General features: G+C 44.2%; 2 protein-coding genes across 2 annotated transcripts in view; one reads left to right on the plus strand and one right to left on the minus strand.

Moving 5' to 3' along the window:
• Window positions 1–8,878, plus strand: part of TSTD2 (thiosulfate sulfurtransferase like domain containing 2) — a 33,820-nt gene extending 24,942 nt beyond the window's left edge. Inside the window, exons 7-10 of the mRNA XM_010357646.2 lie at window positions 2,704–2,822; window positions 3,325–3,483; window positions 4,104–4,242; window positions 6,201–8,878. Of these exons, the coding sequence (XP_010355948.1) occupies window positions 2,704–2,822; window positions 3,325–3,483; window positions 4,104–4,242; window positions 6,201–6,499 (716 nt within the window). The 3' untranslated portion in view covers window positions 6,500–8,878. The remainder of the gene's footprint in view (window positions 1–2,703; window positions 2,823–3,324; window positions 3,484–4,103; window positions 4,243–6,200) is intronic.
• Window positions 7,224–25,963, minus strand: part of TMOD1 (tropomodulin 1) — a 92,046-nt gene continuing 73,306 nt past the window's right edge. The window contains exons 9-10 of the mRNA XM_030920325.1: window positions 17,493–17,637; window positions 7,224–9,323 (exon numbers count right to left, since the gene is read on the minus strand). Of these exons, the coding sequence (XP_030776185.1) occupies window positions 9,259–9,323; window positions 17,493–17,637 (210 nt within the window). The 3' untranslated portion in view covers window positions 7,224–9,258. The remainder of the gene's footprint in view (window positions 9,324–17,492; window positions 17,638–25,963) is intronic.

Consider the following 25,963-nt stretch of genomic DNA (forward strand, 5'->3'; position numbering starts at 1 on the left):
CAGGAAGCACAAAGGTCTGGTTGACTCCATGGTGTTCATTTTTAATATGTAAAGATTTGAAAGAAGTCTGAGAGTGAAGCCAGGGGGAAATGGATACAGGCATCTGGGAAAGAGACTCATGCATGGGGAGATGAGGGCCAGAAAGAGCTGTTGTCTGCTTACTGTTCCCATCTTAGCAGGAGGCAATGTGACTACAACTTTTCCTAGGCACTGCAGGACATTGCAGGCAGAGAGTGGGCTCTAGACAGTGCTGTCGTGTTTTCACTTGAAGGAAGTTATTTAAAGGGTAAAGGGACCTCTTTTTTTTTTTCTTGAGACAGTCTTGCTCTGTTGCCCAGGCTGGAATGCAGTGGCATTATTTCAGCTCACTGTAACCTTTTCCCCTCCGGGTTCAAGCAGTTCTCCTGCCTCAGCTTCCCAAGTCGCTGGGATTACAAGTGCACGCCACCACACCCGGCTACTTTTTGTGTTTTTAGTAGAGACGGGGTGTCGCCACACTGGCCAGGCTGGTCTCAAACTCCTCACCTCAAGTGATCTGCCCACCTCAGCCTCACAAAGTGCTGGGATTACAGGCATGAGCCACCACACCTGGTAAAGGGACCTCTTTTAAACACATCCATGCTGGTCACTGTCCCAACAATCCTTCTCAGGGCCAGTAGAGCAACTGCAATCATAGCCTAAGAAGGGAACAGGTTTCATTTCCTGCGGCTCCCTGCAGGTAGGAGTCTTAGCAGATTTCCATGCTTTTCGTCCCATGTTTGTTTGTTTGAGATGGAGTCTCACTTTGTTGCCCAGGCTGGGGTGCAGTGGCACAATCTTAGCTCACTGCATCCTCTGCCTCCCAGGTTCAAGTGATTCTCCTGCCTCAGCCTCCCGAGTAGCTGGGACTACAGGCATGCGCCACCACGCCCGGCTAATTTTTTTTTTGTATTTTTAATAGACAGAGTTTCACCATGTTGGCCAGTTTGATCTCCAACTCCTGACCTCAAGTGATTCACCTGCTTTAGCTTCCCAAAGTGCTGGGATTATAAGCAAGAGCCACCTCGCCCATGCCTGGCCTTTTTTTCAGATGGAGTCTCACTCTGACGCCCAGGCTGGAATGCTCACTGCAACCTCTGCCTCCCAGTTTCATGTAGTTCTCCTGCCTCAGCCTACTGAGTAGCTGGGAACTACAGGCATATGCCAACATACCTGGCTAATTTTTGTATTTTTAATAGAGATGGGGTTTCACCATGTTAGCCAGGCTGGTCTTGAACTCCTGACCTCAGGGGATCCGCCCGCCTCAGCCTCCCAAAGCATTAGGATTACAGGTATGAGCCACCATGTCGGGCCTACGTCCCATGTTTGAATCTCCCTTTTTCCCCCATTCTTTTTGTATCCATGTAATTATGTGACAATACCTTATATAGAATCTGGCCTTACTACATTCTCTCTACAACTGTAAGGCAGGTAGCAATCCAGATTCCTTGGCCTGGCTGTGGGCCCTCATCTCTCCTTGGTGTGGAGCAGTTTCGTTGGTTGTTGGGGTTCTTCTCTAAGGGGAATGAGGCTCCTTTGGTACTGTAAAGCTTTATCATGAATGGTGGGTAACTGAGTCACCAGAGACCCTGCCCATGAGGCATGGCTACCTCATAATGCAGATTCACCAAAAGTTCCTCACTATCTACTGAGATGTCTGGACCCCCAAAGATAGGGGAATATTTCTGTTCTAGAGAGTTACAAGGCAAAGAGCCCCAGGAGACTGAGGTTCTCTCCTATTAGTCCCTTTGTATATATATTTTTTGAGACAGGGTCTTGCTCTATTGCCCAGGCTGGAGTACAGTGGTGTGATCATAGCTCACTGATGCCTCGATCTCTTGGGCTCAAGGGATCCTCCTACCTCGGCCTCCAAAGTGGCTGAGACTATAGGCACACACTACCATGGCCAGCTGATTTTTTTCAATTTTTTTTGTAGAGACAGAGACTTGCTATGTTCCCCAGGCTTCCCTTTGTATTTTAATACTTATCCATCTTCTAGCTTTCTTGTCTTTTTCTCTACTTTACTTTCTTTCTCGTATGTCATTTCTGTTGTCCACCCGTCTTGCCCTTTTCTCTTTCACTTATGCACACACACTTAGACACATTCTTCTTGCCCCTTTGCATTAAAAATGTATCTATTCCAAATTTATTCCATAACTTTTTGTGCACACCTGCCTCTGCCAGGGTTCTTAGCCTTCAACGTGGGTTCGACCTTGATATAGAACAGTTTACAAAGCCTGTAGTCAGCCACATACATGCCCAGCTCCTCCATGTACAGTGACAATAGAGCAGTGGCCATTTCCTGACCTACTAGTGACCATACAATGGACCAGCAAATTCACATGGCAATTTAGATCCCAGTTGCCTGGTTTTTATCACTAGGATTAGGCCAATTAAGAGGATGCAAAATTCTTTGACTAGTTATTTCTAAACTACCAGGTCTCCATCGCCTTCATTTTAGGAGGAGGGAAATTGAGGATACCTGGAATTACTGGAATTACTAAATTATTTCATCATAATCATCAAGTAGTGTTCTTTTCAGACAGTTGTAATTATGAAGGGAAGAGGTTAGGGTGGAAAGAAACAAAGCAACATGTAAGTCAGGTTGGGTGAGTTGTGATTGGGTTTTGGGTTTTTTGGTTTTTTTTTCTTTGTTTTAACATAATTTTTTTGGTTTGATTTTAGGAATCCATTTATCCCCGAGTGAATTTCATAAAGAAGTAGAAAAGTTTTTATCTCAGGCAAATCAAGAACAAAGTGATACTATCCTTCTTGATTGCAGAAACTTCTATGAAAGCAAAATAGTAAGTAAAAGCCGGAATTGAGTTCTCTAAATTGGTAGATCTCCCCATTCCCAAAGTATGGTATATTTCCCAAGGGGACCTTGTGTGTGCCCACCTGTGGCCACATGGATCTCCTGCCAGTACTAGCAGCTTCAGAGAAAACCCAAGTCCTAAAACTCAGAATCTAGTGAGAGAGTCTAAGAAAATATGAATTAAAGACATCTAGGCACATAATATACTTAGTGACTCCCATGAGCCTGCCTTTGACATGTATCAAGGATCTTGCAAAGTTGCCTTTTGGCAGCCTCTCCAGTTCCCCTAAGGACCCTGGGAAGGTGACCCACAGCCCACCAGCCTCGGTTTCAAGTTCAGATCTTGAAGTTGAAAGGTCAGAGTGGGGATGAGAGTAGCAACTGGCAGGAGCTTCTTTGCTAAGGTAGGGTTTGTTAGGTACAAAAAGAACCTTCGTTCCTACCAGGTATGTTTTTGTGATAATTTTCCTTTTGTTGCTCCTATGTTACAGGGACGATTCCAAGGCTGCTTAGCCCCAGACATCAGGAAATTCAGTTACTTCCCTAGCTACGTTGACAAAAACCTAGAACTTTTCAGAGAGAAGAGAGTGCTGATGTACTGCACTGGGGGCATCCGCTGTGAGCGGGGTTCAGCCTACCTCAAAGCCAAGGTGAGCCACCACCCCGGGGCACTGTGGGCATGGCGGTGAAGGAGACGGCTCCACCAGCAGCATATGTGGAGCTATCTGCTGCCCGCAGTACTCCCCACCCCCAGGCAGCCAAAGCATGCCTTCACCCCTCGTATGGCTGTAGCATGGAGTTCATAAGTACAGAATCTGAGGAACTTTAATCTCAAGATACGAAAAACACTTAACAGTCTTAGAGACTCATCAAATGTAAAAGGGAGAGATTAGTTAACATCTCCCTTTTCCTAATCCTTTTGCTTGATCCTGAGAAGAGCAAATTCAGTAACATTACATGTCCCAACAGGTGTCTTCCTATATTTAGGGGGCAGCAAAAATAGTTGGGCTTCCCAGGATCTAGAGGGTGAAGGCCCTGCCTGCTGTCATCACCCATCCCCCTAGGAGGCAAGATCTAGCCAGTTGGTGCCTTGACCCCTTGGTCAGCAATTCCTTAGTGTACCGTAGTGGGAGCCAGGAGCCCCTAACTAATAGCAGTGGCCATGAGTCCTCCACGTCAGCGCTCCTCGCCATGCGCCGCTCTTCCGTGGAGCATCTTAACAGGTCTCTCTGGTGGCTCTTCAGATTTCCTGTTGTTTTTCCACACCTAGGGAGTGTGCAAGGCGGTGTTCCAGCTCAAGGGTGGCATCCACAAGTACCTGGAAGAGTTTCCTGATGGCTTTTACAAAGGGAAGTTGTTTGTTTTTGATGAACGCTATGCTCTGTCCTACAACAGTGATGTGGTGTCAGGTAGGTCAGCATGGGCTCCGAGCCCAAACTGAAATGAAGCACATTGTCAGTTCACCATTCTAGAAAAATGACACAGGGAAGACAGGCCAGTGCTCATTACTGAGCACTGAATAAGCAGGGAAAATAAGTACATTGTGCCACCATTTTCCTAGCATTGCAGCTGAGAGAACCCTAGCCCAGGAGTCAGGAGGCCTGGGTTAGGATTCTGGCTTCACCATTCCTAGCTGGACAAGCCTATTAACATGGGGATCATCTCACCTGCCCTGCCTGCCTGCCTGTCTGCCTGTCAAGAGTTGGACTACTGGGCTAATTCAGGGCTCTTAACCTGGAACTGGTACGTGTAATTTCAGGGGTTCTGCGAATTTGGATGGGAAAATAATTGTATCTTTGTTTTCAATAACACCTCACTAAAATGAAGTGTTTCCTTCAGTTATGAATGTAGGCACCAAAACCAGTTGTATTAATGTACCTGTGACTTTGTCTTCAGTAGGATTTACAGTACTTTCATATCATGTTTCAGTTGCCTCAGATACCTCAAAATAGTATTTATACTCATCACTGCTTCAAAATGAAAATAGTTATTAGGCCCACCACTAAGAGTTGATATATAATGTGTTAATAAATGGCACGTCTTATTATGTATCACAGACTTTGAAAAATACTTTGATATTTTGTATTTCTGTATAGTTGGTTTCCTTTGTGATCTTAACATGTTTATGCATTTAAAAATATTTTTCTTGGTCAGGCACAGAGGCTAATGCCTATAATCCCAGCACTTTCGGAGGCCAAGGTGGGAGGATCGCTTGAGCCCGGGAGTTTGAGACCAGCCTGGGCAACATAGCTCACTATGTCTCTACAAAAACTTTTTTAAATTAGCTGAGCATGGTGGTGTGTACCAGATACCCAGGAGGTTGAGGCAGGAGGATTGCTTGAGCCCAGGAGGTTGAGGTTGCAGTGAGTTTAAATCACGCCACTGTACTCCAGCCTGGGCGAAACAGCAAGACCCTGTCTCAAAAAAGTTTTTCTAGGCCAGGATCTATAGGCTTCACCAGACTACCAGGTAAATCCATAGCACACATGACTGTAGGAACTCCTACCTCTCTGTGGACACAGGTGGCATGCACATTTGAGTAAGATTTGAGTTTGATTGTCCTCTCCCTTACTTTCTTGGTCTTATTTTCATTTTAGTGGTTTTATCTCTTATTGATCACTACTTCTGATCTGTTTTGGAGCTAGATGGAGTATAAATTCTCAACAAGTAGAAAGAGTAGATTTGATTTTATAGAGGTTATATTGGCTGAACTCGATGGGTACCTGCGTGTGAGTATGAAGGAGAGAGAGAAGGCTCAGAGGTAGCTTAGATAAGCAAGGTAAGGAAAAGTGAGGAAGAATGATGTTATCAGTGGTAACAGGAGGTCATCAGGGAAAAACAGGTGGAGAAAGAAGATGGTGTGAGTTTTAGGAATCAGATGGTCAAGTGTCCTAGCAACAGCAGGAGAGACGCAGGCCTCGGGGAGAGGGGTGTGGACTGCAGATGCTCACTGTAGGTGGGTTATTGCCTGTATTTAGGTGTGTTGTCCCCAGTGGAAAAGGGAATGATCAAAGGGGAGAAGGCCACTTAACAAGGGGGTTGGGAGGTGGTTGGCCAGCTTTGGAATAGCTGGTGAGAGAGAGAAACTTTCATTACCATCTAGTTACCACCTGTTCTCTAGATGGGAAAAAGGAAAAAAAAGTAAATACTGGAAGCAGACCGTTCCCAGAAGTCACCCCCCAAAAAAAATAAGCTGGGTGGTGGGAGTGGTGGTTAGTTGTTATTGCTGGAAGACAGAAGACTTACTATTTGGAAACCTTCCCCGGGTTCCACAGATCTTTGAGATTCTAGTCAGCAGAGGGAGCAATGCCTGTCCACATGTGTGTGAACGCATGTGTTTATAATGATGGTTTTCCTTCCTCCCCAGAGTGTTCATACTGTGGAGCCCAGTGGGACCAGTATAAACTCTGCTCCACTCTCCAGTGCCGCCAGCTCGTTTTGACCTGCCCTGCCTGTCAAGGACAAGGATTCACAGCCTGTTGTGTCACATGTCAAGACAAGGGGAGCAGGAAAGCTTCAGGCCCTATGCAAGACAGCTTTAAAGAGGAATGTGAGTGCACAGCCAGACGGCTGCGCATACCTAGGGAACTTTCGCGGCACATGCAACGGCCTGTGAGCCCAGAGCCAGGGCCTGATGCTACTGAGGATGGGCCAGTGCTTGCGTGAGCAGCACCTTTGGCATTTTCCCAGGCCCTCGGTAAAAGTAGGTTTGGGGTGACCATACAGAGAAAGCATGGTGAGGCTGCAGAAACAGAGAAATCGGGATACTTCAGTGCTGACTACTGCCAGTATGGCAGCCGTCTACACTTCACAGCGGGAGGGGAGGAGTCGTGTTGTCTACCACGTACCTGAGACATTCTGATTTGGATAATGCTAGAGCACAGGAAAAAGGTGAGCTGCATGGAATCCCAAAGCTGCTGAGGGATAGAGCCTGAGCCTGGTGGCCACAGCATCCCCTTTCTTTGCCATGCAGCTGGGGCTGTTAGTAGTCATTGTCCTTGTCAGCAGACCTTCTACCCTGGTGGCAAACATGTGAAAGCTGTGGCCCTGGGAGTGGCCTCCTAAAACAAACCACTAAGGTCATCTGCCATCTACCCTTAATCTCTGTCTCTCGCCTGAGGGGAATCTGCAAGCTGTGCATTGGGCTTACCTCCTGCTTTTGTAGAAATAACCATCCTTTGGTATACATGGAGGATAGTTCCAGAACGCCTGAGTATACAAAAACCCGTGCATACTCAAGTGCCACAGTGGGCTCTACAGAACCCACATATGTGATAAATCAGCCCTCCATGTACACAGATTTCGCCTCCTGCCAGTACTGTATTTTCAACCTGCATGGTTGAAAAAAAATCCATATATAAGTGCAGCCATGCAGTTCAAACCCATATTGTTCAAGGGTCAACTACAGTTTATTGGAACAGCCACACCCATTCCTTTACACATGATCTACGGCAGAATTGAATAGTTGCAACAGACATGATGTGGCCTGCAAAATCTGAAATATTTACTGTCTGGCCTTTTACTGAAAAGTTTGCCAGTCCCTGGTCTAGACCAGCAACTCATCTGATAGAGGCAGAGGTGGCCTTAAAGATGTGGCCTTCTTCATTTTCTGTTGGTTTGGTTTCTATGAGAGGTTTCCTCTAATAGCTCTGCTTTCCCCCGCACTTACTCTCTTAGCTTTTAAATGTTCTCTCGGAGCTTCATATAAGCTCGATGACATTTGAGCCACAGTTTTTAGATCAGCACCTGGAATACATGACACATTCTTACTGAGGTCATCCAGCACTGCCATGGTGGCTGCCCAGTCTTCTGGCCAGTGTGCCAGGCACATGTCCCTGTCACACAGGTTCCAAGAAACACATACGCAGCCATACATAGACCAACAGATTTAATATTATATTGCAGTTTTCAGCGATGCAGAATGCAGCTGCAGTTGTGTTTTAAGGAGAAGCCAAGTGGGGATGCTTGTCCCTGCAACATGGTGCCACTTCTGGGCCATGTGCAGCCTCAGTGGACACTCTTCCATAGTGCTGAGGCCCTGGCCCCACCTCCAGTTACCCTATACTGCCTACTGCCTTACAGTTCAGTGTGCAGGCCTTCACCTTTTCATTACCAGCCGCTCTGCTCAGTGCTCTGGAGTTCTTGACCTTGTCCTTTATCATGAGATTTGCTGAACTCACTAATGAAAATAACTCCCGAAAGCAACAAACAAAAATACTAGTTTAACTGGCACTGTGGTATATTAAAAGGCACAAGGGCATTGTGGCTTAACACTTTTGCTGGATCCCAAGAGACGCACATGCTGTTAGAAACAGATCTGGCAGCAATACTAGTATTACGCTTCAGTGTAATCATCTTGGGGTGGTTTGGCTAGGATTTCCTAATTCCTTGATATCTGGATTTTCTTCAGTGTTGTCCTGCAGAGGCTTAATATACAGGTGTAAGATCAGCAGCGATTTGTCTAATAAGTGATGAGATCAGTAGCTGAAGTCTCTAAGCTGGGCCATTGCTAAATACCATGGCCATGTTGGACTAGAAATTTATCCCTCTAGTGTCTTACCTCACATAAGCCATTTGCCCACTGTGCAATATAGAAAGGTGTTTTCAAGTATTTGGTCGTAGATTTTCACATCCATCATAAGGTTGGCATTCAATAAGGCAAAAGTTCTTTCTAACTCCAGTATTCAATCTTACATAAATCCCAAACGTTTAAAGAACACTCTGGGACATGTTTGTTACCTGGGATTGGTAATGAAAAGTTGGTTTTCAAAACTTGAAATTTCACCATTGGTTTTTTTCCCTATCATTTCTGCATATCCAGCAAAAGGAATCTCATGTTCTGTGATTCTTGGCAGAGTTCTGTGGCTTTAGTCTGTCTGTCTGTCCTGAGGGGAAAATTGTGTTCTTGATCCAGTAATCAATTTGGCAACTTTAATCTTGAGGTTTTTAAAATTCCAAGGAGGGTTAATAAAGAATGATAATCTGTTTTATTTGCTAATAGCTAAGACAAATTTGTAATAAAGTGTTTTATAATACTTCAAAAGCATGTGGAAGAGTGTGCTGTTTCTGTCACACATTTTAAATGCACTTGAAACACCACACAGCAAGGCCATTGAAACTGGGCTCCTGGGGCTAAGTCGCTGCTTCTGGAACATCATCTTCAGTAAGATCTGCTGGTTTGGGGACTTCTAGTTTTTAAATAATAACCAGACTCAACTTCTGTGACTAAAGAAAAACTTCACATTAACGATATTTTATAAAATTTTCAACTACAACCACTAGTCAGCCTAAAACCTTAGTGCATAAAGAACTGAACCACAAAAGGGTTTCGTGCTGCCAGCATTTTGCCTTCTGGTTTCCCCTGCAGAGTACAAGTCATCACTAGAACACGTCCAGTTCAAAGGCATGGTCTCCACCGCCACACACTAGACACCACTCCGGCACTTGGGAATGATGGGCCCAGTCAGGTCCGCAAGCCTCCTCTTCCTCACTGGAAAGGAATGGAGATAAGATATAAGGCACTTTTCCCTGTAGACCAGGGGCCACCACTGTTGCTCTGAGAAAGCACTGTGAAGCCTCGCACTAATTAGTTAACAGAGTCTGACGTCTGTTGTTCTGAAAGGACAGTGTATGTGAGTTGTACAACAGCCCTCCAGTTTGTCAGTGTTCATTGATGAGGGTCTGTGGTAGTGGGGATTCATTCACAGGTAATCTGCTAAATGGCTGACCACACAGTCCCAGTTTATAACTTGGCTATTTTCTTTGCTTACAGAAACCCCAGTTGAAGATCTTTACTCCAGTTCAGATAAGAGTTAAAAGTTTAGTTTTCTTAATGAGATTAGGGTCTTAACCAGGTGGAAACATTTCCCCCAGCTATGACTGGGAGCTCCTGGCCTACCTCCTGCCTATGTCAATGAGAGTTTCCACCCCAACGATTACCCTGCAGTATCTGTATCCCCTTATGTTCAACCTTGCCATTTTCCCCAGGGGCAAGACAGTTAAGCTCAACACTGTTCAAGTGACAAAGTAGTTAAATGCCATAAAGAGGAAAGCACTAGCCAGGAGGTTGCAGGCTGGAGACGTTAGCTTAGAGGATGATGAGGATGCGGGGAGGGGCAGGAGGGGCTCTTTTGTCATAAAAAGGGAGAGTGTTTTGAAATTAATTGTAGTGTCTGCAGATGAAGACCAAGCAGCAAGCTCCATCAGCCACAAGAGAAAGGTCAAAGAAGTCTGTACAGCCAGTAGGTGGCAGTCGAGAGGCCTGCTGGTGTGGCAGAGACAGGAAGCTATTGTGGAGGGAAAGAAAGTCTGTCTATACTTAGATGTCTTCAGGTTCCCGAGCTGAGGCGGTAGACCTGCAGCCACCAGATCGATGAATACGAGCTGCAACAAAAACCGAATCAGCTTGTGCATGACACTGGCCATACAAAGCAGACCCACACGGGCGGTGAGGCCAGCCCAGTTCCTGAGATGATCAGAATGTCCAACTTCTTAGGGGTGGATGTGCAGGGACAGAAACCAAAACCCAAAGAGCACAAGAGGTTTGCTCAACATGACCACAGAGTTTACATGAACCAGACTTTTAAGCATCTCCATGGTAGCTGTGCAGGCATGCCCAGCAGGGCCATCCTCATTGCCTCATTGGAGCCCCTCCAACACTGCTGGAATGTTTGTTACCATTCCCATTTTATGGATAAGGAAAGTATGGCAGCGAGGGTATATTTCTTTCTTAAAGCAATAAAGCTAGTAACCAAGCTTTTATTTTTTATTTTTTATTTTTTTTGAGATGGAGTTTCACTCACCCAGACTGGAGTGCAGTGGCACAATCTTGGCTCACTGCAACCTCGCCTCCCAGGTTCAAGCAATTCTCCTGCCTCAGCCTCCTAAGTAGCTGGTATTACAGGTGCCTGCCACCACATACGGCTAATTTTTGTGATTTTAGTAGAGATGGAATTTCACCATGTTGGCCAGGCTGGTCTCGAACTCCTGACCTCAAGTGATCCCCCCTCCTCAGCCTCTCAAAAGTGCTATGATTACAGGTGTGAGCCACCGCGCCTGGCTAGAACCAAGGCTTTTGACTCATCTTGAGCCTCAGTCCAGTGCCTCCCTCAGTAGATTTGAGCCTTGTGTGGGTAGGGTTTCCATATCCATTTCTCATCTGATTCTCACAGGGAGGATTAGCTTCATCTCTCTGCAGAAGAAAAGCCCCAGTCCCTGAAAGCTGGCAGCAGAGCCAGGACTGAAATCCAAGTCCCTGGCCTATGGTTGAGGGAACAGAAAGGACTCCAGGGCTTGATGCGGGCGTTCTTTTCCATTACTTGCCGTCATTGTGTACACTGGGTCAGATCTGTGTGCATGGTTCCCGGTTCCCCTGGCACTGGCTTTTTTTTTTTTTTTTTTTTTGAGACGTAGTCTCACTCTTGTCACCAGGCTAGAGTGCAGTGGCCCGATCTTGGGTCACTGCAGTCTCCACCTCCTGAGTTCAAGCAATTCTCCTGCCTCAGCCTCCCAAGTAGCTGGGACTACAGTTATGCATCGCCACGCCCAGCTAATTTTTTTTGTATTTTTAGTAGAGACAGGGTTTCACCATGTTGGCCAGGATGGTCTTGATCTCCTGACCTCGTGATCTGACCGCCTTGGCCTCCCAAAGCGCTGGGATTACAGGCCTGAGCCACCCCTCCCGGCCACCTGGCACTGGCTTTTTCAGGGACTGGATGGAGAGAAGGGAAAGGCATCCATTTATTCGGGTATTATTTTTTTCCCTTTTTGATGATGAAGGAAGTTGAGACCAAGAGAGGGAGGTAACTCATTCCAAGTTACGAATAAGTCACAAAACTGGGAGTAAAAGCTGGGTCTCCCAGTATCCTTCTTAAATTCTGTCTGCTCTTTACTTTCTTTAAAAAACTCCTCACTGCTTATTGCAAGAGCCAGAGACTCCTTTTATTGTGAAAGCCAGAAGGGCTCTCCAGTCGTCCAGACCAACCTCCATCTGCTGCTTGAACTCCTCTGCCACTTCTTGCCAAATTTGAACATTTCCATCATGTTTTTGGAAAGCACTTTCTATTCATTTAAATATTCAGCAGCATTTACTGAGTGCTGTGTGCCAAGCACAAGAATCAGAAGTAAAGACACAGCATAACAGGGACCAAGATATACAATATTTGAGAACTACTGTTGGATAAATATGAAGTATTAGAGATGCCCTGGCAGATCTCTGAGGTATGAGAGGCATAAAGAAGGAAGTGGTCAGACCTTCCCAGGATGGCAGCTAACAGGTCAACTGAATTTTAAACAACAAAAAGGTAGAGGATAGGAAGGTTGGGGGCATTGGAAGTAACGACTTTCTAAGGGTAAGTTTTTCCTTGGTCACTTGGGGGCACTCAGGCTACCTGGAATGGTACTAACATGGCAAAGGGATGGCTTCTTGAGGATGTCAATAGATGACGTCCTGATGGGACCATCTCCCAATGTGGGGCGCCCAGGCACTGGAGCCAGATTGCCAGTTCAAATCCTGGTCCTGCCCACGGATTGTGGGTAACGTTAATTGCCTACTTCTCTAGACTTCTGTTTCCTTCTTGTAAAGTGTGAATAACAATAGCACCTGTCTCACCTGGTTGTGGGGAGGACTACATGAGCTAATGAGATGGGAAGTGTTCAGAACAGTCTCTGACACACAGTAAGTGCCATGAAAGAGTCAGCTATTAAAAGACTTGGGAGTCATTTCAAGGGGCTGACTGAGAGCAATGGGAGCCCAGTGATGGTTCTGAGTGGAGGGGTGACAACACAAGCTTTGGAAGGAGACTTGAGATGAGTGCCAGGGGTGCCTTCCCTGGAGGAGCTGGGGGCCTGAGGACGTTGGAGGAGATGAGTGTGATGAGGGCTCAACATGCGGCAGGACACTGGGACTGGCAAGGAGGTGACTGGCTGACTGGGATGGAAGCAACATTTAGGAACAGGCCCAGATTTCTGGCTTGGGTAGCTGTGAGGAAAGGAATAGCCTTTTCTTTTTTTCTTGCCTTTTTTTTTTTTAGATGGAGTTTTGTTCTTGTTGCCCAGGCTGAAGTGCAATGGTGTGGTCTCAGTTCACTGCAACCTCCCCCTCCCGGGTTCAAGCGATTCTCCTGCCTCAGCCTCCCAAGGAGCTGGGATTACAGGCGCCTGCCACCAAGCCCAGCTAATTTTTTTCTATTTTTAGTAGAGACAGTGTTTCACCATGTTGGCCAAGCTGGGCTCGAACTCCTGACCTCAAGTGATCCGCCTGCCTCGGCCTCCCAAAGTGCTGGGATTACAGGTGTGAGCCACCGTGCCTGGCTGCCTTTTCTGAGATAGGTTGGGGTACTATGATGAAACTGATTTGGGATCCAGCAATCCGACTTCTGGATATTTACCCAAAATATTTAAAATCAGTTGAAAAGATGTTTCACTTCATGTTGATTGCAGCATCATTCACAATACCCAAAATAAGGAATCAATCTGAGTGTCTATCAACAAGAATGGAAAAAGAAACTGGGGGATATATGCACAATGGAATACGATTCGACCTTTCCTTTAAAAAAAAGAAATTTGTTCATTTGCAGTCACATGAATGGAATTGGAGAACATTATACTAAGTGAAATAAGCCAGGCACAAAAAGACAAATTATATGTGGAATCTAAAACAATCGAACTCATAGAAGCAGGGAGTAAAATTGTCATTACAAAAGCTGTGGGCGGGGGAATGGGGAGATAATGGCCACAGGATACAAAAATCTCAGTTGGACAGGAGGAATAAGGTGTTTTTTAAAGCTCTATTACACAGCATGGTGAATATAGCTAATAATAGTGTATTATACTTTTCAAAATTGATAAAAATAAACGTTCTCACCACAAAAAAGTATTTGAGGTGATGATATGCTAATTCACTTAATTTTTCCACATTGTATTCATAAATCATAACAGCAATTTGTATCACATAAATATACACAATTACAAATTGTCAATTGACAATACATTTTATTAGAAATTGCTTTGCAGTGTGCTATGTCTGGGCTGCTTGCTGCAAAGGTCTTCCCTGAGAATATTGTAAAATGGTGACTTTCCCAGGAAGGGATGTTTTCTGCTTTTAAACACGTTACTGTCCTTCCACACGATACCCCAACCCACACAACTGTCAACTCAGAGGCTGCAATTCAGATTTTCTAAGTAGAGAGAGCTGCAGTGGCAGATACAGAGGACCTGAGTACCATGCTTGGCCTGGCTTTTTGCTATAAATAGTGTGGAGATGACAGTCATCTGAGGTATTGCTGTGGGAAAACGCAGATGGGATCCACAGCTTAGCTCCTCCCTGGGCGCCCTGCAATCACGGAACACTCTCTTTAGAGCTTGGTGCACAGGGTGAGGAGGACCAAAAACGCACTGGTCAGCATGCATCCTGGGCATACAGCCTGTCTGCAGAGCCAGTCCCTGTCCCCATAGCCTTGGGGACAAATGTCCCTCAAGGAGGAGCCCAAGTACTGCAGAGGCCCCAGCCATGGGCAGAGGGCCAGCAGAGGCAGGTGAGAGTGAGCAGGAGGCCTGAGAGGCCTGCTCGCTTCCCAATCTGTGCTCCCTGCTGCCAGGCCTGCTAACAGCCTCACTCCCAAGGAGGAGCTGGCAGGAGGCTTTTACGATACAAATATTCAGTTGGAAAACATGAAGTCTGTCTACTTCATTGTGGCATTAACGTAGGATGCAAATAATCTGTTGTAAAGTCAGGAGGAAGCTGATGCACTGCCATAAACAAACATTTCTCTTAGAAAAATTAGCAGATGGGCGCAAATTTCATTTTAAAGCTAGAGATCCTACATCACCAAGTAGCACCCTGTTCCCTGTAATCACTGAGATGATTCATCTCTAATTCCTTCTGTAGGAAACCCCAAGGGAGCAGCTGCCCACAGTTCCCTGGGGTAACCCAGAGGCCCATTTTTATCACCTGGCATCACCATCCAGGAAACTGCCACAGTTTCTACTTCCCGTCTGCTTCCAGCACCAGGTCCCTGAGCTTGACATTAAAGGCCTTGGGCTGCAGCCACCCACACACCTACCCAGTCCCATTCCTTGTGAACATCCCATATACTTTCAGTTGTCCTGCCTTTGCTCATGCTGTTCCCTCTGCTGGGAATGCTCTTCCCGTCCTTCTTTGTGAACTCCTATTTTTCCTTCTAGCTCTTACTCCTTATAACAGTTCCTCCAGTTCTTTTAGATCCTTCTGTCTCTCCTTTGTACCCCCAGCACTACTTCATAATACTTCTAGAACCCCCAGAGGGATGCCTCTTGACCTCCTCCATCAACCTATCTCTTCCTTTCAAGGCTGGCTAAAGCCCCATCCCCAACCAGGATGCTTTGCCTAACTGGCCTCTGTCTCCATAAATCATTTCCTCACTTTGTTTACATAGAATTTGTAGGCATTCTTGAATTTTTAGGCATGCCTTTGAGTATTTTTCTTCCCCCTAAAAGGTTATAAAGCTTCTTCAGTCAGAGGTAGCCTTTCTGCTACCTCTGATTATCACCTAGCACGGTCCTAGGCACACAAAAGTTGCCCAGAAAATACTTACTGTCACTAACAGCTGGTGTGACCTGACTGAGCTGCTGCCTAGACCCCTACCCCCACTCCAGGCTCCAGTTTCTTTCTAAGGGAGCTGGAGGGATAAGCTCTAAGTCCTCCTGGCTCTACCATTCTACATTCTTACAATGGCCTCTGAAAGTTCTTGGTGATGGGAGTCAGGCCTGAATTTTGGACTCTCAGATTCACAGGACTGGGAATTTTCAAAGGCCATTTTGTCCAACTCCTAGATGATTCTGGTATCCCCCTGCAGCACCTGTGACCTCTGCTCATCTAGAGCCTCTGTCCCAGAAACAAGACCTCCAGACCATCATGCCATTGGAGGACAAAAACTGGGTTAGCCCAGAGATAGGAGCCAAGGGGCACAGAAGAAACTTAACTGAGAGGGAAACAAATAAGAGATTATTGCACATAGAGTAGAAACTCAAGGCTTCTCCATGCTGGTACTGCAGCCAGATCACACCTGGACCAACAGAGGCTTCATTGCTGGCCTTCTCCAACAATTCAGTTTAGCTGTGACATCTGTGGTACAATATAATAATTATGATTCTTATTTGTGTTCGTTCTTATTTTAAGTAAGGACACTTCTGATAAACCAAGACTATGTGGACATTTTTTAAAATGAGCTTCTCTAAACCTGAGGCTCTAGAAAATAGTGGCACTTGGAGTGAGCAATGAATGAATAGCTCCTGGGCTGTGACATCCTTACAAGCAGGAACCTATAGAACTTTGGTATATGTTTGTGGAATTTAATAACTCAATCTAAAGTGTGTGTGTGTGAGTGTGTGTAGTCCTGTGGTTATCTGCGCATGTGGGGTCTGTGCACACCTGCCTTGAGCATACACCCCTCCGCACTCATCTCCATTCTTCGAGGGCTCCCAGGTAGTGACCTGGCCTCAGATAAATCACCAGGAAGCGACATACTTTGAGTGGAACATTCGTATTAAGCTCTTTGCGTTTTATTGAGGATTGGAAACCATTGTGCAGAGCAGGTTTGAACCTGATGAAAAAGTCACTGAAGACGCTGTCCTTTAAAACACAAGTTTATTTCACAATTTAGTCCCAGAAAGAAGCTTTTTTTTTGTTATTGTTCAAACTCATTATGCTTCCTTCTCTTCTGTGATAAGAATACTGTAACTTGGTTTGGCTTCCTCCTGCCTTGGTTCTAGGAAACTCAGGGCTGAATATAATCATCATTCATGTTAATGATATAGACCTACTGCTTTTCTTGGTTTTTTCCCCTCTTGTTTTCCTATAGCCTTGTCAGTCACGCTCCCTTTGTTGAATGCTATATCAAATTCTTTTTTGGCAGCCAGCAGGAATATACATAAGCGATAACTATACAGAGCTTGTGAACAACTGGCATCTGCAAGTAAGATCATGATTGCTCAAACTTTTCATTCAGTTGACTTATATGCCTATTTGTTCATATAGGTATAAGTGTTCATCATCAAAAAATATTGTGATACTTTCATTTTCTTAAATTTTTTTCTTTTTAAACATTTCCTGATGTCTCCTTCATAATTACTTTCCCTTTTAGAAGAAAAACTATGCCTTTAATTGAGATTAAATTAATATACCCTACTTTTACTTTACTATGAAGTTGATGTTTTTAACTTTTACCTTAAAATCAATTTGAAGTCTCCTAGGCTCAGGATTTTGGTAGTCCTGTTGGAAGGTAGTTTTGGGATTTGGGGCTAAATCTAGACTGTGTGACCTGGAGAGGACGCCATGAGTTCAGAGAAGGGTATTCAGAAGAGGAAATACTCCCAGGGAGCCTTGTGCCCTCCCAAATTTCAGTTCCTTCTGCGAACACACTTACGTGTGCTCTGGGCCCAGCCTGTGCTGAGCTGTGCTTTGAGGAGGAGAGGACTCAGACTTAGCTCCTAAAGTCAAGGAGTTCATAGTCTAGGGTGGAGATGAGGTACAAACACAGAAAACAAGGAAGACGTGATCAGTGTGAAAATCAAGGCTCAAGAAGACTCAGAGAGGCATCTACAGAATTTTCCTTGACATCCCCAGCACAGGTGGAGGGAATAACAGGTCTGTGGGCAGGGCAGGGAGTATATTTCTACTCACCAAGGTCATTGTTGTTCATCATTGCGTTGGATGCCCGAAGCCGGGGTCCCTGCTGGGTAAAGTGGTAGCCGAATTTGAGAAGCGTTGCGTTTTTTTCCAACATGCTCACGATTTCCATTTCCACTTTGTTGCCCAGGGGCTGGCTCTTTGGTCAACAAAACAAAACAAAACAAAAACACAATAATCACCACTCATTCCACGTGTACGGTGCCTAAACCACGTTTACCTGCGGAAACTCTTGAGTAGTGGGAGGGGATTTTGGCCTCCTCTCCAAGGTAGGGAAACGGAAGTTTAAGAGGTTGAAAGGTCACACAGCCAGGAGCAAATGAGCTGGGATTCACATTCAGGTCTGGATGTCAAGAACAGATCTTTTCACTGCTTTACAACAGCCTCTCTCTGAGCAGGTGCCCAAGTAAGAGCTCCACGACAGAAGAATATTTGAAGGAGGACCTTCAATCACCTAGTCCTAAGGAGACTTTCCTAAGGAGTCTAGGTTACACCCCATACTATCTGAATCAGAATCTCTGGGCAGTGGGACTCTGATGGCTGTGTTTTTAAAAACTTCCCAGGAGATTTCAATATGCACCCAAGTTTGATAAACAGTAATTTAGTCTCTTCAAATCATAAATGAAAAAAGTGAGGCCCAGAGAAGGAAAAAGGGTTTTCCCAAGATCACATAGTAAGTTGACAATGCCAAAGTTAGCTTTCTAAAGCCCAATTCTGATCATATTATTACTAGTTCCCTGCCCCCAAATCTATAGTGAGCATCTGACAAAGATACAAAGAAAAAAAATCAGAACAATCCGACAGTGTTGGGAAGGATATGATGAGGATGTTCATCACAGTCTCAGTTATAATAGTGGGAGGAAAAGGGAAATAATTCATTAAGAGGCCAGGCCCAGTGGCTCATGCCTATTATCCTAGCACTTTAGGAGGCCAAGGCAGGCAGATTGCCTCAGTTGAGGAGTTCAAGAGCACCCTGGGCAACATGGTGAAACCCCATCTCTACTAAAAATACAAAAAAAAATTAGCCGGGTATGGTAGCGGGCACCTGTAGTCCCAGCTACTCGGGAGGCTGAGGCAGGAGAATCGCTTGAACCTGGGAAGTGGAGGTTGCAGTGAGCTGAGATTGTGCCACTGCACTCCACCCCAGGAGACAGAGTGAGACTCTGTTTCCAGAAAACAATAATAAATAAATAAAAATTGAAAGAAAAAGAATTCATCAAGAGAGTTGCTCACATAAATGATACTGCAACCTTACTAAATAGAATATGGGCAGCTCTAAAATAATGGTGCAAATCTTTGACCATGAGCATGGAAAGACGGCCATGAACCAATATTGAATGGAAAAAAAAACCCTGGTTACAAAATAGGTGATTTGTATGTAAGGTTATCTATATTTTCCACATATGTACATAATGCAGAGAAAAAACTTTGAAGTATACTGATAATGGTGGGATTTGGGGAGAAAGTTTTTGTTTTCTCCTTTATATCTTATTGTATTGTTTAGATTTTCTATTACCATATATAATAAAATAATAAAACATAAATATAATCTTAAACAGGTTGTAAAAGACAGACAGCTAACATCATACTTAATGATTAAAGACTGAAAGTTTTTCCCCCAAGATTAGGAACAAGATAAGGATGTTTGCTTTCACCAACATTTTACTGGGGGGTCTAGACAGGATAATTAAGCAAGAAAAATAAATAAAATGCTTCCAGACTGCAAAGGAAAAAGTAAAACTATCTGTATTTGCAGATAATATAATGTTGTATATAGAAAATTCTAAGGAATACACACACACTCCTACACAAAATTCGTGAGTTCAGGCTGGGCGCAGTGGCTCATGCCTGTAATCCCAGCACTTTGGGAGGCCGAGGTGGGTGAATCACGAGGTCAAGAGGTCAAGACCATCCTGGCCAACATGGTGAAACCCCGTCTCTACTAAAAAAAATAAAAATACAAAAATTAGCTGGACGTGGTGGTGCACACCTGTAGTCCCAGCTACTCGGGAGGCTGAGGCAGGAGAACCCGGGAGGCAGAGATTGCAGTGAGCAGAGATCTCACCACTGCACTCTAGCCTGGTGACAGAATGCGACTCTGTCTCAAAAAAAAAAAAAAAAAAAAAAAAAATTAGTGAATTTGGCAAAATTACAGAATAGAAGATCAATACACAAAAATCAGTTGTATTTCTATACACTAGCAATAAGCAATCTGAAAATGAACCTGAGAGAATAATTCAATTTATAATAACATAACAAATATTAATTCTTTTTTTTTTTTTTTTTGAGACAGAGTCTCACTCTTGTTGTTTAGGCTGGAGTGCAGTGGTGCGATCTCGGCTCACCACAACCTCCGCCTCCTGGGTTCAAGCAATTCTCCTGCCTCAGCCTCCTGAGTACCTGGGACTACAGGCGTGCACCACCATACCTGGCTAATTTTTGTATTTTTAGTAGAGACAGCGTTTTGCCATGTTGACCAGGCTGCTTTCAAACTCCTGACCTCGGGTGATCCACCTGCCTCAGCCAAAGTTCTGGGATTACAGGCATGAGCCACTGTGCATGGCCATAAAGAATAAAATACTAATTCTAACTTCTTTTGTTAGAAATAAATCTAACAAAAGAAGTATGTGTATGACTGTATATATAAGTAAAGACTTGTATATTGAAAACTACAAAACAACACTGAAATACATTAAAGAAGACCTAAATAAATATAAAAACATCCTATGGATCTTAAGTCTTCATGGATCAGAAGACTTAATATTGTTAATATTGTAATATTACCAAATTGATTAAAAGAGTCAATGCCATCCTTATCAAAACTCCAGGTGCCTTTTTTTTTTTTTTTTTTTTTTCAGAAATAGACAAGCTGATCCTAAAATTCACATGAAAATGAAAGGAACACAGAATAGCCAAAACAATCTTGGAAAAGAGGGACAAAGTTGAAGAACTCACATTTCCTGATTTCAAAATTGCTACCAAGCTACAGTAATTAAGACTTTGTGGTACTGGCATAAGGTAGATATATAGATGAATGGAATAGAATTGAGAGTCCAGAAATAAACCCACACATCTACAGACAATTTCTTTTCAAAAGAACATCAAGACAATTCAATGGGGGAAAATTATCTTCTCAAGAAATGGTGATGAGACAACTAGATATCCACATGTGAAAGAACGAATTTAGACACTACAAACAATACATAAAAATTAACTCAAAATAGATCAAAGACCTAAATGTAAGTGCTAAAACTATGAAACTATGATGAAAACATAGGTGTAAGTTTTTTGTGACCTTGGCAATGGTTTTTTAGATGCAACACCTAAAGCACAAACAACAAAAGAAAAAATAGATGTTATGCTTCATCAAAATTTAAAACTTTTGTGCTTCAAAGGACACAGGAAAGTGAAAAGACAACTCAAAGAACGGGAAAAATATTTTGTATTGACATTTGTAAAAATATCTGGTAGATATAGGATTTAAATATGAATATATAAAGAACTATTAGAACTCAACAGTAAAAACACAAATAATTTATAAATGGGCAAAGGATTTGAATAGACATTTCTGTAAAGAAGATAAAAATGGCAAATAAATGTATGAAAAAGTGCTCATCATCAATAATTCAAAAAATGCAAATCAAACCACAATGAGATTCCACTTCACACACACTAAGATGACTGTAATAGAAAAGACAGACAGTAACAAGTGTTGACAAGAATGTGGAGAAAGTGGCACCCTCATACGTTGCTGGTGGGAATATAAAATGGTGTCACTGCTTTGAAAGACAGTTTGGCAGTTCCTCAAAAAGTTAAACATAGAGCTACCATATGGCCCAGCAATTCCACTCCTGGGTGGAAAATAAAAACATAAGTCCACATGAAAACTTGTTCATGAATGCTCATAACAGCATTATTCAGAATAGCCAAAAGAAGAAACAACCCAACTGTCCACCATCTGATGAATGGATACACACAACATGGTAGATCCTTACAGTGGAGTATTACTCAGCTAGAAAGGGAATAAAGTTCTGATATGTGCTATTATACAACACGAATGACCCTGGAAAACATTGTGCTAAATGAAAGAAGCCAGACACAAAGCCATATATTGTATGATTCCATTGATATGAAATGTCTAGATGAGGCAAATCCATAGTGATGGAAAGGAGGTTAGTGGTTGCCAGGGGCTGGGGGAGGGGATAAAAGCAGAATGAGAGCTAATGGGTACAGAGTTTCTTTTCTGAGTGATAAAAATTTTCTAGAATTAGATAGTGCTGATGGTTGCAGAACCTTGTGAATACATCAAAACCCACTGAATTGTACCTTTTAAAAGGATGAATCGTGTGGTGTGTGAAGTACATGTCAATTAGAAAAAATTTCACAGTAAAAAAAAAAAAATTAGAAAATGGGGAAAAGGTATGAGGAGACATTCACTGAAGAGAATGTACATATTGCAGATAATCACATGACATGATGTTCAACATCATGACCTATCACAGAAATGCAAATCAAAATCACAATGAGATATCACTACATACCTAACAAAATCTCTAAAATAAAAATTAGCGACAACACCAAATGTTGGTGAGAATGTAGAGAAACTGGCTTACTCATAAACTATTGGTGGGTCTAGAAAATGGCACACTGTGCACAAGAGTTGAGTTTCTTAAAATGCAGTTGGACTCCTGGATATTTATCCCAGAGAAATTAAAACATATGTTTACATAAAATCTGTACATGAATGTTTATAGCACCTTTATATGTAACAGACAAACCTGGAAACAACCCAGACGTCCTTCAACAGGTGAGTGGTCAAACAAACCATGGTACATCCACACCGTGGAATACTACTCACCAGTGAAAAGGAGCAAACTATTGGTACACGCAACAACCTGGATGAGTCTCCATAGAATTATGCCAAGTGGAAAAAAAGCCAGTCCAAAATGGTTACATAGCATACGACTTTCATTTAGATAACATCATATATATAACATTCTTTAAATGACAAAATATTAAAATGGAAAACAGGTTAGTGGTTGCCTGGGATTAAGGAGGCAGGAGGAAGAGACAAGTGAGCTTGACTACAAAAGGGGAATATGAGCGATCCCTGTGATGGAAATATTTTGTATCTTGACTGTATCAATGTTACTATCCTTGCTGTGATATAAAACTACAGTTCCCACCTAAACTCCATAGAGTACAAGGGACCTCTCTGTTCCCTCCCTCCCTCCCTTCCCTCCCTCCCTTCCTCCCTCCCTTCCTTCCTTCCTTCCTCTTTCTTTTCTGAGACAGAGTCTCACTCTGTTGCCCAGGCTGGAGTGTAGTGGTGCAATCTTGGCTCACTGCGGCCTCTGTCTCCCAGGTTCAAGTGATTCTCCTGCCTCAGGCTCCCAAGTAGCTGGGACTACAAGCATGTGCCACCACACCCAGCTAATTTTTTGTGTTTTTAGTAGAGACAGGATTTCACTATGTTGGCCAGGCTGGTCTCGAACTCCTGGCCTCAAATGATCCACCCGTCTCAGCCTCCCAAAGTGCTGGGATTACAGGTGTGAGCCACCACACTCGACTCCTCTGTATTATTTCTTACAACTGCATACTAGTCTGTAATTATCCCCAAATTTTAAACGTTTAATAATTAAAAAAAAAAAAAAAAACAGAAATAGAAACCAAACAGAAATACACAACCACCTCTAATGGCTCCCCATTGCCAAGAATTGCTGCTATTTACTGTGTTCCAGACCCTGCCTTGTGCCCCACTTGCATGATCTCAGCTCAGTCCCCCACTAAGCCAACAGGACGGAGCCCCATCTCCTCAGCCTGGCACTCAAGGCCCTCACAAATGATTCCTTGCTTTCCTTCTCTCTCTCCTTCCTTACTCAGCCTGTTTATCTCTGGCAGTCTGATAATGGCACCTGGTGCAGACAGAGGTCTACTCCTAAAAGCTTATGTGCCTCCACGTGGAATGCTTTTAGCCTCCCTGTATGTATATCCCTATTGCTTTAATATGCACTGCAAATTCCCCCTCCCCATGAGGCTTTTCCTGATCCTGACCCCAGGAAATGATCTCTCCCCATTCCACACTCAAGTGTACATTGGATGTCCCTCCCTACACCTAGCAGAGTCCATCTGCCTTACTTGAGTCACCGGCCTCTAGCTGTCTCACCAATTAGAACTGTATTGTCCAATACAGTAGCTACAGTAGCTACTAGTCACATATGGCTCTATATATCTAAATAATTAAAATGAAAACGATGTATAGTTCAGTTCCTCAGTCCTATTAGCCACATTTCTAGTGCTTGATAGCCGCTGGTGGCCGGGCGCAGTGGCTCGCACCTATAATCCCAGCACTCTGGGAAGCTGAGGCAGGAGGATTACTTGAGACCAGGAGTTTGAGACCAACCTGGGCAGGCAATATAGAGAAAATTCGTCACTACAAAAACCAACAAACAAATAGCCACTGGCTAGAGACTACCATGTTGGTTAGTGCAGATACGGAACAGTTCCATCATCAAAGAAAGTTCTACTGAACAGTGCTGCTGTAGACCATGAGCTCCCGGGTAAGACATAGTACCCAGTTTCTCTCAGTCAAGGTGTGTGGAATTGAATTGAATGGAGGAAATAGAAACATGCTTGGGAGGGCTAGAGGGGGCATCAGCCCAGTATCCACATGGACAAGCACGAATTGCAGCTGAGACTCTTGATTGAGAACTCCCCCCAGGTATTCTGAGTTCACCAGAGCTCATCTAGGTTCAGACTGGGCTCAGAAAGCTGGCCACAGCAGGCAGAGGGACACTGGTGAAATTCCACCGGCCCCTCTGGCAAGGATCCTAAGAATGCCGGGAAGAGGTTAGGTCTGTCCTTGGAGGACTCAGCACAGCTCTGGAATCTGGCTGTTTTGGCCTGGAGATGGTACAGCAACCATCTGAGGCCCCAAGAAGGAACTGGCAGCTCCTCTACCCACCCTACCCAGTTACCAGGAACCCTTGCCTCGCTTTGAGGTCACTTGCTGGAAATGCCCTGCTAAAACTCAGGATGGGCTAGTCTCAGAAAGTACTGGTCTCCCCTGAGTGAAGGGGCTACCAGGGACTTCAAGGGCTGCCTCTGCAAAGTTGATGCTTTGTGCAGAGTACAAAGCCCCTTGACACGCATTGCCCCATTCAACCTGTCTACATCCCTGGGAGGTGAGCAGGGCAGGCAAGAGCCAGCTTAGAGATGGGTAAACTGAACTCATGCGTAGATGGAAGCTGAACCATGCTCCCTCGACTTATTCATGACAGAGCCAAGGTTTGACCTTGACCTGGGGCTGGAAGGACTGCAGAGGTTCCTGTAGGCCCAGTTCTCACATTAGTGTCCAATATCCTGGGATACACACAGATGTGTCTGGGTGTGTGCGACAAGGTACAGGATTCCATTAGATAATCATGATCTTCCAGGAGTGTTCATCTCAGACCAAACCCCATTCTTTTTACACTAGGGAGTAAAATAGAACATGTGCATACATCTTACAATAAGCCTTAAGATGTCAAAGAAGCTTCATCCTTCTCTGACTCCGGGGACCCTGAGACTAAAAGGACTCAATCATTTTATAGATGAGAGAAGCAGTGGCTAGGGAGCCAGGACTAAAAACCAGTTCTCTTCCTTATTTTTCAAGTAACTTATTTAGTGATTACTGCGTGCCAAACAATGTCATAAACATTTTACGAAAGCTAGTTCATTTTCTCCTATCAATCCAAGGAATATGTACTACTATCATTATTTTCATTTATTTTATTTTATTTATTTTTTGAGACAGAGTCTTGGTCTCTCGCCCAGGCTGGAATGCAGTGGTGCGATCTCGGCTCGCTGCAACCTCTGCCTTCTGGGTTCAAGCAATGCTCTTGCCTCAGCCTCCTGAGTAGTGCCACCATGCCCGGCTAACTTTTATATTTTTAGTAGAAATGGGGTTTCACCGTGTTGGCCAGGCTGGTCTTGAACTCCTGACCTCAAGTGATCCACCCGCCTTGGCCTCCTAAAGTGCTGGAATTACAGGCATGAACCCCTATGCCCATCCTCATTATTCTCGTTTTATAGGCAAGAAAAATGAAGCACAGTGGTATTAAGAAAATTTTCCCTAATCCCAGAATGGGTCACTTGCAGAACCAGGATTTGAACATAGGCAGTCAGCTCCAGAGTCTGTGCTGGTTTCCACCTCACTTAAGTGCCTCTGAGAATGATCAGAGGCAGAAGTAGGACTGACGAGAGGAACTACGGGCAGATGGTGTTTGGCTCAGCATGGAGGATTGCCTCTGACCGTCTGAAGTGTCCACACACTGAGGAACTGCCTGGTAGGGTAGTGAGCCGCCTGTGCCTGGAAGTATGTAAAGGGGGAGAGACCATGGGCTTGGTCATGCCCGGACTGGCAACAGTCTCTGGGCAGCAGAGCCAGGGACAGGGTGGTTGGGGAAGAACTCTTGTTCCCCTTC

The sequence above is a fragment of the Rhinopithecus roxellana genome, chromosome 16 (genome assembly GCF_007565055.1).
Source record: "Rhinopithecus roxellana isolate Shanxi Qingling chromosome 16, ASM756505v1, whole genome shotgun sequence".
In the NCBI taxonomy this organism is placed as follows: domain Eukaryota; kingdom Metazoa; phylum Chordata; class Mammalia; order Primates; family Cercopithecidae; genus Rhinopithecus; species Rhinopithecus roxellana.